A 12,619-nucleotide genomic window follows, 5' to 3' on the forward strand; every position below is an offset into this window, starting at 1 on the left:
GCACAGGGTCGGGACAGCACAGTGGGATTAGAACCCTGGTCCTCTGCTGTCCTGGCAGGCACAGGGTCGGGACAGCACAGTGGGATTAGAACCCTAGTCCTCTGCTGCTCTGGCAGGCACAGGGTTGGGACAGCACAGTGGGATTAGAACCCCGGTCCTTCTGCTATCCTGGCAGGCACAGGGTCAGGACAGCACAGAGGGATTAGAAGCCTGGTCCACTGCTGTCCTGGCCAAGTCTCCCAATCAGAGCTTCGGGTACCAATGCTGCTACAGACTGTCGTGGCAACAGTGAGGTTGGTTAGCATGCTAAGTACTCATCAGGCCGTGCTGAGACCTATGTTCCTGCCCCAGTGGACCAAGGGCCTGGCTTCAGGGATGCAGGGTGGTGTCAAAGGGTGACTGCTTCCTTTAGCAAACACCAAGAGAAACACGCGTAAATGTTAGCGTGAAGGAAAGGTCCAGCAGATCAAGTCCGCAGACCTCTGTGGAACTTGGGGCCACCTACAGAAAAGCAGTGGTCACAGAAATCGGGCCTGGCCGTGGGATTCATCAGTGGTCACAGAAATTGGGCCTGGCGGTGGGATCCAGGAGTGGTCACAGAAATTGGGCCTGGCGGTGGGATCCAGGAGTGGTCACAGAAATCGGGCCTGGCCATGTGATTCAGGAGTGGCCACAGAAATCGGGCCTGGCAGTGGGATCCAGGAGCCCCTGACTGTATCAACGCCGCTGCCAGGATCAAAGCAAAAAATCAACGAGGACGATATTTACAGAGTGGAGAATTCCACAAAATGCAAACAGATCCTTGAAAAAATACACACTTGCTGCCCTCGTGGCTGCCTGCCACTCACGTTTTCTTCTCTCAGTTAGTTGTGTTTTAACATCCAGCCTGGCTGAGCGGCAGCAAGCATCCTCTCCTGCTGCTCCGGGCTTCGTGCCATGAGTATCCCGCTCCGGGTACTGCAGGAGGGCATGAGCACGCGGTAGCTCTGGGATCTGACAGCATCTGGAAAGCTAGCTGTTCAGAGTGTGAGATGCTGGGCACATCTGGATCTAGAGCCAGGCTGTGAAGCCCCCTGCCCCAGCTCCTCACCACAGAGGTGGTCAACACTAGCCTCAGGAGTGTGGGAGGCACGCGGAAGGTGAACCAAGGCCCCTTGGATTGGGTGAGCAGCCGACATCCTAGAGAGGCCAGGGAATGGGGCCCACTCTCCCTCCCAGCTACCACAGGCTTTGCTCTGGCCCCTTCTGAAGGAACAGCCACGGTGCTCTGGGAACAGGCATTGCTGGCTGCTCACAGCCCAACCTTCTGAACTTCTTGCAGAGAGGAAGGCCTTCAGCTGCACTCCAGAGGAGACTGGGGCCGGAACATGCAGTGAGAAGCAGGCTTTGGGTGCAATGATCAGACAAGGTTTTGTTCTGTCTTTGAGCAGATGACAGGGAAAGGACCTGACCTGGACAAGATGAGATCTGAAATCCAGCACACTCTTCTGTCAGAGACCCAGGCTCCTTAGGATGGTTACAGAATCCTTCTGAGACCTCTGCCCCAGCGGGCACTTGAGAGCTCTCCCTGGGTGCCCCATAACCTGTTTGTTTGATTTTTGGATTTTTTTTTTGAGACAGGTTTTCTCTGTGCAACAGTCCTAACTGTCCTGGAATTCACTGTGTAGACCAGGCTGGCCTCGAACTCAGAGATTCGCCTGCCTCTGCCTCTCAGGCTCAGGGATTAAAGGCATGCATCACGACTGCCTAGCTCTTCCCTAACCAGTTTTATGTTGGTTCATTGTCCTTTTCCTGTTTGTGGGCTTTGGGGTCCAACCAAATGCTATCCAACTGACACCCTGGTGAGCCAGCTATGCAGAATGTTCTGGTTCCCATCCTTTATGCTGGAAGGCACTGCTCCCCCTGGAAGGCCTTCACCACCCACTTCACCAGAGCATGGTCAAGGGCACCTTCTCGACTTGCTAGCTTGCAGATGGAGGATAAGCTCCTGCTGCCAGCTCAGGCTTGACCTGTTTCTCAGCTCCATCACACTCCCTTTACACGGCCGATACTTTTCCTCTTAGCCCCAGGTGGACAGAATTCAGGGCTTGATCCCTGTGTGACAAGGCAGATAATCCTGTCAGGCTAACAAGGGACCTGACGATATTACACAGGGTAGCTCAAGTCAGGGGACCTCAAGGGACTGGGTAAGCCAAGGGCAGGTTGGAAGTGTTCTTTGGCAGGAAGGCACATTGCCCACCAACCCCACATCAGACAAAGGTCTGATCTCCAAAATATATAAAGAACTCAAGAAACTAAACATTAAAATTCTAAATAACCCAATTAAAAAATGGGGTACTGAGAATTGTCAACAGAAGAATTCCAAATGGCCAAAAGATAATTAAGAACATGTTCAGCTTTCTTAGCTATCAGGGAAAGGCAAATCAAAACAACTCTGAGATACCATCCTACACCTGTCAGAACGGCTAAAATCAAAAACACCAATGATAGCTTATGCTGGAGAGGATGTAGAGTAAAGGGAACACTCATCCATTGCTGGTGGGAATGCAAACTTGTGCAACCACTTTGGAAATCAGTGTGGCGGTTTCTCAGAAAATTGGGAGTCAACCTACCTCAGGATCCAGCAGTACTACTCTTGGGAATACACCCAAAAAATGCCCAATCATACTACAAAAGCATTTGTTCAACTATGTTCACAGCAGCATTATTTGTAATAGCCAGAACCTGGAAACAACCTAGATGCCCCTCAGTGGAAGAATGGATGAAGAAAGTGTGGCACATCTACACATTAGAGTACTACTCAGTGGTAAAAAATAGTGACATCTTGAATTTTGCATGCAAATGGATGGAAATAGAAAACATCATCCTGAGTGAGGTAACCCAGACTCCCCCCCCAAAAAAGAATATGATGGGGCTGGAGAGATGGCTCAGAGGTTAAGAGCACTGGCTTCACTTCCAAAGGTCCTGAGTTCAATTCCCAGCAACCACATGGTGGTCACAACCATCTGTAATGAAATATTCTGCCCTCTTCTGGCCTGCAGAGACATATGCAGGCAGACCACTGTATACTTAATAAATAAATAAAATAAATCTTTTTTTAAAAAAAGAATATGGTGTGTACTCACTCGTAAGTGGATTCTAGCTATAAACAAAAGACATTGAGCCTATAGTTCATGATCCTAGAGAAGCTAAGTAATAAGGTGAACCCAAAGAAAAACATATATAGATCCTCCTGGAAATTGGAAGCAGACAAGATCACCATGCAAAAGTTGGGAGCATGGAGGGGTAGAGGGAAGGGGAGAAGGGTAGAGAGAGGGGAGGAGGGAAAGGGTGGGGAGATTTTGGGAGAGTGGGATGGTTGTGATGGAGGAAGGATGGATATGGGAGCAGGGAAGGAGATATCTTAATTGAGGGAGCCATTTTGGAGTTGGCAAGAGGCTTGGCTCTGGAGGGGTTCCCAGGAGTCCACAGGGATGACCCCAGCTAGGACCCCGGGCAGTGGAGGAGAGGGTGCCTGAACTGGCCTTGTCCCATAGTCAGACTGGTGACTATCTTGAATATCACCATAGAACCTTCGTCCAGCGACGGAAGGAGACAGAGACCCACATCGGAGCACTTGTCTGAGCTCCCAAGGTCCTGTTGAAGAGTGGAAGAAGGAGAATATGAGCAAGGAAGTCAGGACCACGAGGGGTTGGTTCACCCACTGAGACAGTGTGCCTGAGCCAATGGGAGCTCACCAAATCCAGCTGGACTGGGACTGAAGGAGCATGGGATCAAATTGGACCATCTGAATGTGGCTGACAATTGGGGCAGACAGAGAAGCCAATGATAATGGCACTGGGATTTGTCTCCACTGCATGCACTGGCCTTTTGGGATCCTATTCTCTTTGGATGCATACCTTCCTAAGCCTGGATGGAGCGGGGAGGCCTTGGACTTCCCACAGGGCAGGGTGCCTTGCCCTCTCTTAGGACTGGAGGGAGCGTGGGGAAGAGGGTGTGGGAGAGAGTGGGATGGAAGTGGGAGGGGGAGGAAGTGGGAATTTTTATTGGTATTATTTATAAAGTAATATTAAAAAAGGACATTATCCACTTCCACCAAGAGCACACTAGCTGCCTCCCCAGCAACGACACTGGTTTACACACTTATCCCTATACCCCGAGGGGCCCATTGCTGCACACCCAGGACTGAATTTCTCTCAAGATTAGCAAGCTGTGGTCTGATCCCGAGGCATGGGCAAGAGGGGACAAGAGACAGGAGAAGGAGCACTGAGCTGGGAGTCCTGGGGTTTGGTCCCCTCTGTAGCAGCTGCTCTGGCTTCCTGAGAATTCACTGGTGTGGCTGCTGGGACATTCTGGGGACTCTGATGCACTTCAGTCTGAGCTGTGCTCTACATCCCTTGAAAACCACATAGGGCCCGCTCACCTTCTCTTGGAACTACATCCACATGGCCTGCTTTGTTTGTTTGAGACAGGGTTTCTCTGCATAACCCTGGCTGTCCTGGAACTCACAGAGATCCACCTGCCTCTGCTTTCCCAGTGCTGGAATTAAAGGCGTGCGCCACCACCTGGCACATGAATGGCCTACGTTTTTGTGGTCTATTCATTAGCTAAAAAAAGGGTCTGGGGGATGAATCTGCAAATCTGCAGGGCTGCCCAGGGGCCCCCAACACTGCAGTGCCTGGCACAGGAGGCAGGGATACGGCTCGTTTGGTAAGCCGCAACTGTGAGGACCTGAGCTCGGTCCCTAGAGCCCATGGAAAAAGCTGGCACGATGGTGAAAGCTGGTGATCCCAATGCCAGAGAGGCAGAGACAGGAGAATCCAGTCTAATCCAGCTGGCCAGTTCAACCAGCCAGCGGGCACTAATTGGTGAGAAACTGTCTCCAAGGAGTGACTGACGTTCCTGGGGATGACCCGAGGTTGTCCTCTGGGCTCCATGTGTATAGGAGCACACCCCACACATTCCCCCCCCCCAATACATGTACATGTCTACAAACTAGAGGGAAAAGAACAGAACTCTGAGCAGCTGGGAGGACACCTGCTGCCTGGATTAGGCTTTGTGGGTGTCTCCCCATGAGGGGGCTACAGACGCCTGGAAGCAGGCAGCTAGGTAGACCAGCCTCCCCCTCCCCACCCCCGTCTTATGTCCCCAGGGCTTGGAGGCCCCAGCTCTACCAGCTCCCCCAGCTCCCACGGAAAACGGCTCAGCCGAGCCTTCCTTCGCCTCTGCCAAGCATCCTGGCCACAGGGCTTAGAGAGGGCCTGGGCTTTGGTTCCCTTGGGGCCGCTCTGAGGTGGCCACAGCAGCAGAGAAGAGTGTTTGGCTGAGGGTGGGGTGGGGGACCATGGCAGGTACCCGAGAACACAGGGGAGGGGAGGCCCAGGTGATGGCTACCTCACAGACTCAGCACAGAGAAGAACTCCTACCAAGGCTCTGTCTCCCGCCTGGGTCCTCAGTGGCTTGGCTCCTGGGTCAGTGGTCCCCTTGGCCGGTGGCCTGGCTGGTGCCATCTGCAGCTGAAAAAGCAAACCTGGCGCTAATACTTGGCTCTGCTCGCAGCTGCACAGCCAGCTCAAGTACCTGCTGTGGCTGGGTGTGTGGCCCCTGCCCTGGCGTCGGAGCCCCCGGATCACTTGTGACCACTGACCGAAGGGATGCGCTTTGCAAGCTACTTGTGGCAGGAGAGGTTTGGCTGGTGGTCAGCCCTGCTCCCTAGCTGCCCCAGCAGAGCACCCCGAGAATCTACTAAGACCTTCGTAAATAACCACAGCACGGTTCTGTGGTGGTGTGAATGAATATGGCCCCATAGACTAGTAGTGAGCAGCACTGTTGGGACTGTGGCCTTGAGTGTCACCGCGGGCTGGGCTGTGTTGTTTTCTCTTCTTGCTGCATGCGGATTGGGTGTAGAGCTCTCAGTCGCCCTCCAGCACACGTCTGCCTGCATGCTGCCTCGCTTCCTGTCATGACCATGACAACGGACCAAACTATAAGCCAGCCCCAGTTAAATGCTTTCCTTTATAAAAGTTGCCATGGTCAAGGTGTCTCTTCACAGCAACAAAACCCCAAGACACCCTCTCAGCCGTGGAGACAGAGAATAAAGAGAATGTAGACTTTGGGCTACAGGAAAAATAAGGGATGTGATGGAGCCTGCTGCAGGTAGCCAGGCAGCTGACCCTTCAGTTGTGGCCACTGATTTGGGGCACGGCCCCCTCTCATGCCCCCGGGAGCATCATGTCCAGCGCGAGGCCATACTGGTCTCCTGTGCTTTCTCCAGACCCTGCACTACGAACCTCTGGGCCCTTTAAAGGGACACTGTGCCCACAATTTCTGGCCTGCTGGGTGCACCCCTTCTAGCCACTCCTGCCGCTGCTGCCTGCCAGGTGTGTTCTCCTTCCTTCGCCCACATGGCTCCATCTCCCAGAACCGAAGACTCCATGCCTTCTCTAGTCCTCCAGTGTGCGGCCCAGAACCTGAGCCAAATCTCCAGAAATGCATCCTCTCAGAATGAAGAAACTCTTGCTCAGTGCCAGTGTGAGGACCAGGTGGTCCATGCTGGACCTCGGGACTAGACTTCAGACTCAGGAAAGACTCCCGTCTCCCTCCAGTCCGAGGAACCCGTTACTCCTAAGGAACCAGAACCACGGGCTGTGCCCCTGCTGGAGCAGTGGGGGTCTGTGGTTAGCTGGGAGGGGGGGGACAGCAAAAGGGGAGAGATCAAACATGGCAGGGTCACTAGTCCTGGCTGTGGCTTCAGACAAGCAGGGGTTTCTGGGAACTGATTACACACGTTTATCCGGTGCCGTCTGCACACCAGATTTTGTTCTAAGCGGCCACATCGTTCATCTCTCAGCAAACCCAGCAGCAGGATTGCCACCGTGGCCTCCTGGTGGGTGGGGGACAGAGACACAGAGTTTGGGGCATGCTCTGTTTCCATTTCCCTTAGCCACACCATGCCAGGTTCCTCTCAACAGCCAGTGACCCCTGGCCATACGCCCTCTCTCTGGATGTGGCAGAAACTGGGGAACTCACTGCAAAACTATGCCCTGGGACCTCCAAGTGTGGTCCTCTGAGTCCCCTCCGAGGAAGAGCAGCCTGGGCCCTTACTTCATGTTCCAGCTCCTGGATGCGGTTAGTCAGCTGTTTCACCCTGGTCTTCGCGCTCTCTGACTCTGCCATCAGCCCCCGGTTCTTTTTGGACAGTTCAACGATTTTGGTGGCAACGAGATCCCCAGCCATCCCGGTTGCCCCTACAATTAAAGAAATGGCAAGGCCCATTAAAAATACAACCTGCACCTCAAATCTGCATGGCTGCTGTTCAGGGGATCAGGCAGGGTCTCTAAGAAGTCATGGCTTCCAGAAGGTAAAGAAACCCCATTTCATCTGAGCTTGGGGATAAGATGCAGTGTGAGCACCCTTGTTGCTCATGGAACACAGTCCTCAAAAGAATCTGTTGGGGAGGGTTCTGGAGAGAGACAACCGGCAGCTACCCAGAGAAGAACAGGAATGATCCAGGGGTGGGCTTCCTGGGGCTCATTTCCTCCTGGACTTAAAATCCACTATCAGCCCCCAGAAGACTGTCCAAGGAAGCAGGAGGAGCAGGGAGAGACCCAGCGAGAATGGCAAATCCTTTCCCTGCCTTCCCGGGGCTTCTTCCGGCACAGCCTCGCTCCTCAAACTGCAGCCCTGGGCGAGTGAAGACAGTCTAAAATATGTGCAGCAGCTGCAAAGTAAAAGCCGCAGCCCTGACTGTGAGTGCTTCCATTCAGGGGCAGAACACACAGAAAAGCTGCATGGCAGCTCATGTCTGCAATTCCTGCACTTGGGAGGTGGAGCCAAAAGGACCAGGAGATCAAGGCCTGCGTTAGCTACACAGAGGAACAGAGTAGAGCCTGTGTTACATGAGACCTTGTCTGGAAAAAAAATCCCACAAATCTGTAATATGCAAGCAGGACGCAAAGGGACCGAGATGGCACTAAAGTTCCTACAGCCCTCAGCAAGAGGAGAAAGGAATTCTAACTGGAGTGTATGCTGTGCCTGGTGTAATCTAAGTTAAATGAGAGATGGAGCTATGTCTGTGGTTCACTAGTAATCCAAGCACTTAGGAGCTGAAAAAGGACCCCAAGTTCCAGGACAATCTGAGCTACACAGAGGTGTGAAGGGAAGAAAAGATTGGGGGAGGGGGACAGAGGAAAAAGGGAGGGAGGGAGGGAGGAAGGGAAGAAAAAAAAACAGACAAAAAAGGACCAGCCAGACTTTTCTCCCCAAAGTATAGAGTGGAGCTGAGCCGTCTCAGGGGGAGGCAGAGCCAGAGCCCTGTGGCAGAGATGGATCTCCTGCTCTGCCTGGAGCTTACAGGCTTAACCAAGCCTCCCTCCACCCCAGCCCCTGAGCAGCCGGAAGTACAGTTGAGTGTCTATCCTCACAAACCAGAGCTGTGACTCCTGTGCTTTCTGTTCTGAACAGGAAAAGCCAAAGAATGGAGGGAATAAGTACATCCGGCTGCCCATGGCCGTCAGGGTGCGGAGGCCTTTCTGGTGGGACCTTTGCCAGACCTGCTGGGGGAGACAGGGTGAGACTCTGGAAAGAGCAGGGTCAGCCCTGCTGTCCCCATGGTGGACAGCGCAGGGCACTGGCTTTCTGTTTACACCCATCTACACCTATCTGTGACGTGTGCTGTGGTCCACAGGGCCACTGAGTCATCAGGGTCAGAGTCCTCGCCAACTCCCTCGGCTAAGGTCAGAGGCAATCACGGCAGAGCCTGTGCCTAGCTCACAACAACAGACTCAAGGTCACCCCGAGACCTGCAGAATAAGAGTCTCTCACACCTCTGCCACCAAGATCTCCATCGGCAGAATCAGAGTGTAGCCCAGACCTACAGGGCCAGGGTCAGCATAGGCTGCTGGAGATGGCATGTACCTGTTGAGGGTGTTTGGGTCCCAGAAACTTCTATAGCATAAACAGTTGCTGGTAGCATCCAAGCCAAGCTCAAAAAACAAAGAGACCCTTCCAGCGACTCCATAGAGCACTGTGACCATGGGACCTTTGCGCTGCTCCCTGGAGCCCAGATGCCTGGGCTGCGCAGCCACAGCAATTACCTGTGAAGGCAAGCCTGTCCTCTTCTATTTTCTTCTTGAGGTGTTTTATCTCAAAGTCCCTCTCCTTCAGAAGCTTATACAGTCGCCCGTTCTCATCGACTGTCTCCCTGAGCTCACTACGAAGCTGCTGGATTTCATCTTCCAGCACCCTGCAAGGGAAAGGAGGACCTCATAGGCACTAGCTAGTGCCCAGGATCACACTGCCTGCCTAGGCTTGTAGTACCATGTCTGGGCACTAGGGGGCACTAAGATGTCTGTACAAAATAAGACCACATTGCTTATTTCTTCCTATGGGTCCCATACATGTGGACACACACCCACACAAGCACACACAGTGAAGGTTTTTATACAACCCATAGGAAGAAATAAGCAATGTGGTCCAAGCCTTCTAACATGGTGCTAAAGAAATTACTTTTCAGTCTTAGAAGTTTCTGGGACCCAAACACCCTCAACAGTTTGAAGTGAGCAAAAAATAGATTTGGAGCAAAACTAGACAGAGACAACTAATCAGTAGCTGTGGCCTTAGGCACAGGCCAGCAGAGGCGCCACCTCAGCCTGCGCAGATCTGCGCCACCTCAGCCTGCGCAGATCTGCGCCACCCAGCACCCATGGCACTGTCAAGTCCAGAGCACTGAGAAGATGCTGGGTATCTTTCAACTTCACACCAATGATTTAAGAGAAAAAAGTAGGGAATTACATAGTTTTGGAGCAGTGATGTTTAGGTGCTGCTGTCTTGGGGTATGTGCGGGACTGCGGGCAGAGGTGAGAGATCTACAAACTCTCAGTTCTGAGTTCTGTCCGTTCCCTAGAAACGCAGGTTTTAGCAAAGTGACTGTGAAGGAAAACCCAGACAAATAAAGCACGCCCTGAGGCGCTTACGGTCCTTCCTTCTGGCCTTCTATACACCGCCCGCAGCTGCTATCCAGAAAGCGGCTCGGTCAGCTACACAAGCCTCTGAGCTGAGACAACTCTGAGCTCACGAACACTCGCCCAATTGGACCAGTAGTCTATATCTGGGACCCCTTCATTTTCTCCCTCTCCACCGCCCCTCCCTCTCCACCGCCCCTCCCTCTCCACCACTCTCCTCTCCACCGCCCCTCCCTCTCCACCGCCCCTCCCTCTCCACCGCCCCTCCCTCTCCACCGCCCCTCCCTCTCCACCTCCCCTCCCTCTCCACCGCCCCTCCCTCTCCACCTGCCTGCATGCTGCTGAGGTCATTACCTCTTCTCGAAGATGTTTTTCAGGTTCTGCTCCTCCGTGTTGAGGAGGCTTAGATTGTCTGGGATCTCCGTAAGCTCCTCCTGGTCAGCTTTGCTTTTACAGCTCAGCTCTTTCTCCCTCTTTTTCTCCATCTGTTTCTGTAGCCTTCTGTGCTGCAGCTCCTGCATGGCCTTGAACTGGAGTCGCAGAGTATCTGCGGAGCTTTCCTCGGCCTCCATCCTGCCCTGAGAACAGAGACCCAGCTTCTCCACTGAGCTTACCTCGGCCTCCATCCTGCCCTGAGAACAGAGACCCAGCTTCTCCACTGAGCCATCAGTGGATCTAAGCAGACGCTCACACTCCCTCACCTCGGATCACCTAAAGCCGAGGCTGAGCCCCGCCTGACTGGAGTGGCAGCAGGAGACACATCTGCCTGGTCCTTCTGCCAGCAGCTTTTAGCTGCACGTTAGCGTTAGTGTCTCACAGGAGCCGCTGAAACTGAAGACATCTGGGCCCAAACCCAGAGCAGCTAGATCCCAATCTCTGGAAAACGGGCCTCAGCCATCATTTCTTCCTTCACAGTGGGGGACAGAGCTGGGTGGACCGCACATATCTACAACCCCAGACTTTGGATGCCAGCAGGACTATCAGGAGTTCAAGGCCAGTGCAGGCTACATGGGGCTGTGTCAATAATTTATTTGAGGTATAACTTACATACATGTACATACATCATGAAATCTTTCTGCATCTGAGGTGACCCACGGCTGGGGTTCAGAAGACAAGCCCCAATGTGCTAAGCAGGAAAAGGCCCGTGGAATTAAGTCTGTTTGACATGCACCCATGCCTCATGTCTGTTCTTTCTTCCCACGGGAGAGGGAAAGGTTTATGGCGGCATAAAAACCTTCTTTACCTTAGCACACAAGCTAGCAACAAAGCCCCCATTTTCCCTGCCCCTCTCTGAAAGTTCACTATCATGTATCAAAGGAGTTTGTCACAAGCCCTTGAATGTCTCAGCCCCCTCCCAATTCCAAACAGAATTGAGGAGACAGTTCCTGTCTTCTGGGACCATCTACCTCTCCCCGAACATCTGTACTCCCCACTTCCGTCTGTCCTGGATGCTCAGCAGCACCTGCTGGCCTGTGGGTGCTAAATAACTCACCTGGTCTCTCCTGCTTAGCTGGCCTACTGCCAGTTAATACTGCAGGGGCCCAGGGCATCTCTAGCTTCCATTTTGTCCCTACCCCACCACAGTCGTGTCCTGGCCCACACATCAAGCCTTGCACAGCCTCTCAGGTCCATCAGCTCCACTCCTCACCCCATAGCCACCGTTCTACTTTTGGCAGACGTGACCTCTCAGGTAGGCCACCACTATCACAGACAGCATCTCCACCAAAGGCTCGGGGTGTCCCCTGCCAGTCCCAACCCCATGCTACCTCGGTTTTGTCATTTGCAGAATTTCCCATGGCTAGAGTTACACAGTGGTTAGGTTTTTGTGGCTAGACCATCTTTCTTTTCCCTTTGTCCAGTGCCCCCTTTCGGATGTCCACCTCACCGCTGTACGTATCAGGCCGCCCCTTTTCACTTCTGTGTAGTATGCTAATGTCTAGAAGACACACCAGCTTATAGTTCTGACACCTGGATATCTAAATTACCTAAATAGTATCTGTTTATCCAGGAATCAAACTGCTATACACATTCGTGCTGAGATGGTGACCGTGTGACCGTGTGAGCATGTGACCGTGTGACCATGGTGACCATGTGAGCATGTGACCATGTGACCAGGTGACTGTGTGAGCATGCTTTTGTTTCTCTTGGTAAACACTTGAAATGAAATGCTGGTTGTAAATTCTGTGGTGAAATCTAGTTTACGCTTCTGAGAAACTGCTATGCATGCACACATGTACATGCAGACACAGATACACACATGCATACATATTCATACATGCATGTGTGTATGCAAACATACTCTGTCTTTCACCATGCGATGTCTTGAACCACCCCAGATTTTGGCAACCGAGCCCATCACCATAAGTAGGTCTCAACCTTGTACCTCCAGCTTTGTGAGCCAGAATGGATCTTTTGTGTTGTTTTTTGTTTTTGTTTTGTTTTTTGAGACAGGATTTCTCTATACCTTTGACTCTGTCCTGGAACTAGCTCTTGTAGACCAGGCTGGTCTCAAACTCAGAGATCTACCTGCCTCTGCCTCCTGAGTGCTGGAATTAAAGGCGTGCGCCACCACCGCCTGGCTCCCAGTGTGTTCTTACACATTAGCCAGGGTCCTGACCACTGTCCAGAGGAACATTGTCGACTTCAGCACAAGGGGT

The 12,619-nt window shown here is 52.7% G+C and overlaps 1 protein-coding gene across 1 annotated transcript in view; it reads right to left on the reverse strand.

Annotated features, from left to right (window-relative positions):
• The window catches only part of Ccdc13 (coiled-coil domain containing 13), a 41,194-nt gene that overhangs the window by 26,191 nt on the left and 2,384 nt on the right, over positions 1-12,619 (reverse strand). Inside the window, exons 2-5 of the mRNA XM_026779111.1 lie at positions 10,317-10,540; positions 9,096-9,244; positions 7,105-7,247; positions 5,395-5,516 (exon numbers count right to left, since the gene is read on the reverse strand). Coding sequence (XP_026634912.1) covers positions 5,395-5,516; positions 7,105-7,247; positions 9,096-9,244; positions 10,317-10,534 — 632 coding nt within the window. The 5' untranslated portion in view covers positions 10,535-10,540. The remainder of the gene's footprint in view (positions 1-5,394; positions 5,517-7,104; positions 7,248-9,095; positions 9,245-10,316; positions 10,541-12,619) is intronic.

This window comes from Microtus ochrogaster, chromosome 5 (genome assembly GCF_000317375.1).
Source record: "Microtus ochrogaster isolate Prairie Vole_2 chromosome 5, MicOch1.0, whole genome shotgun sequence".
Classification (NCBI taxonomy): Eukaryota; Metazoa; Chordata; class Mammalia; order Rodentia; family Cricetidae; genus Microtus; species Microtus ochrogaster.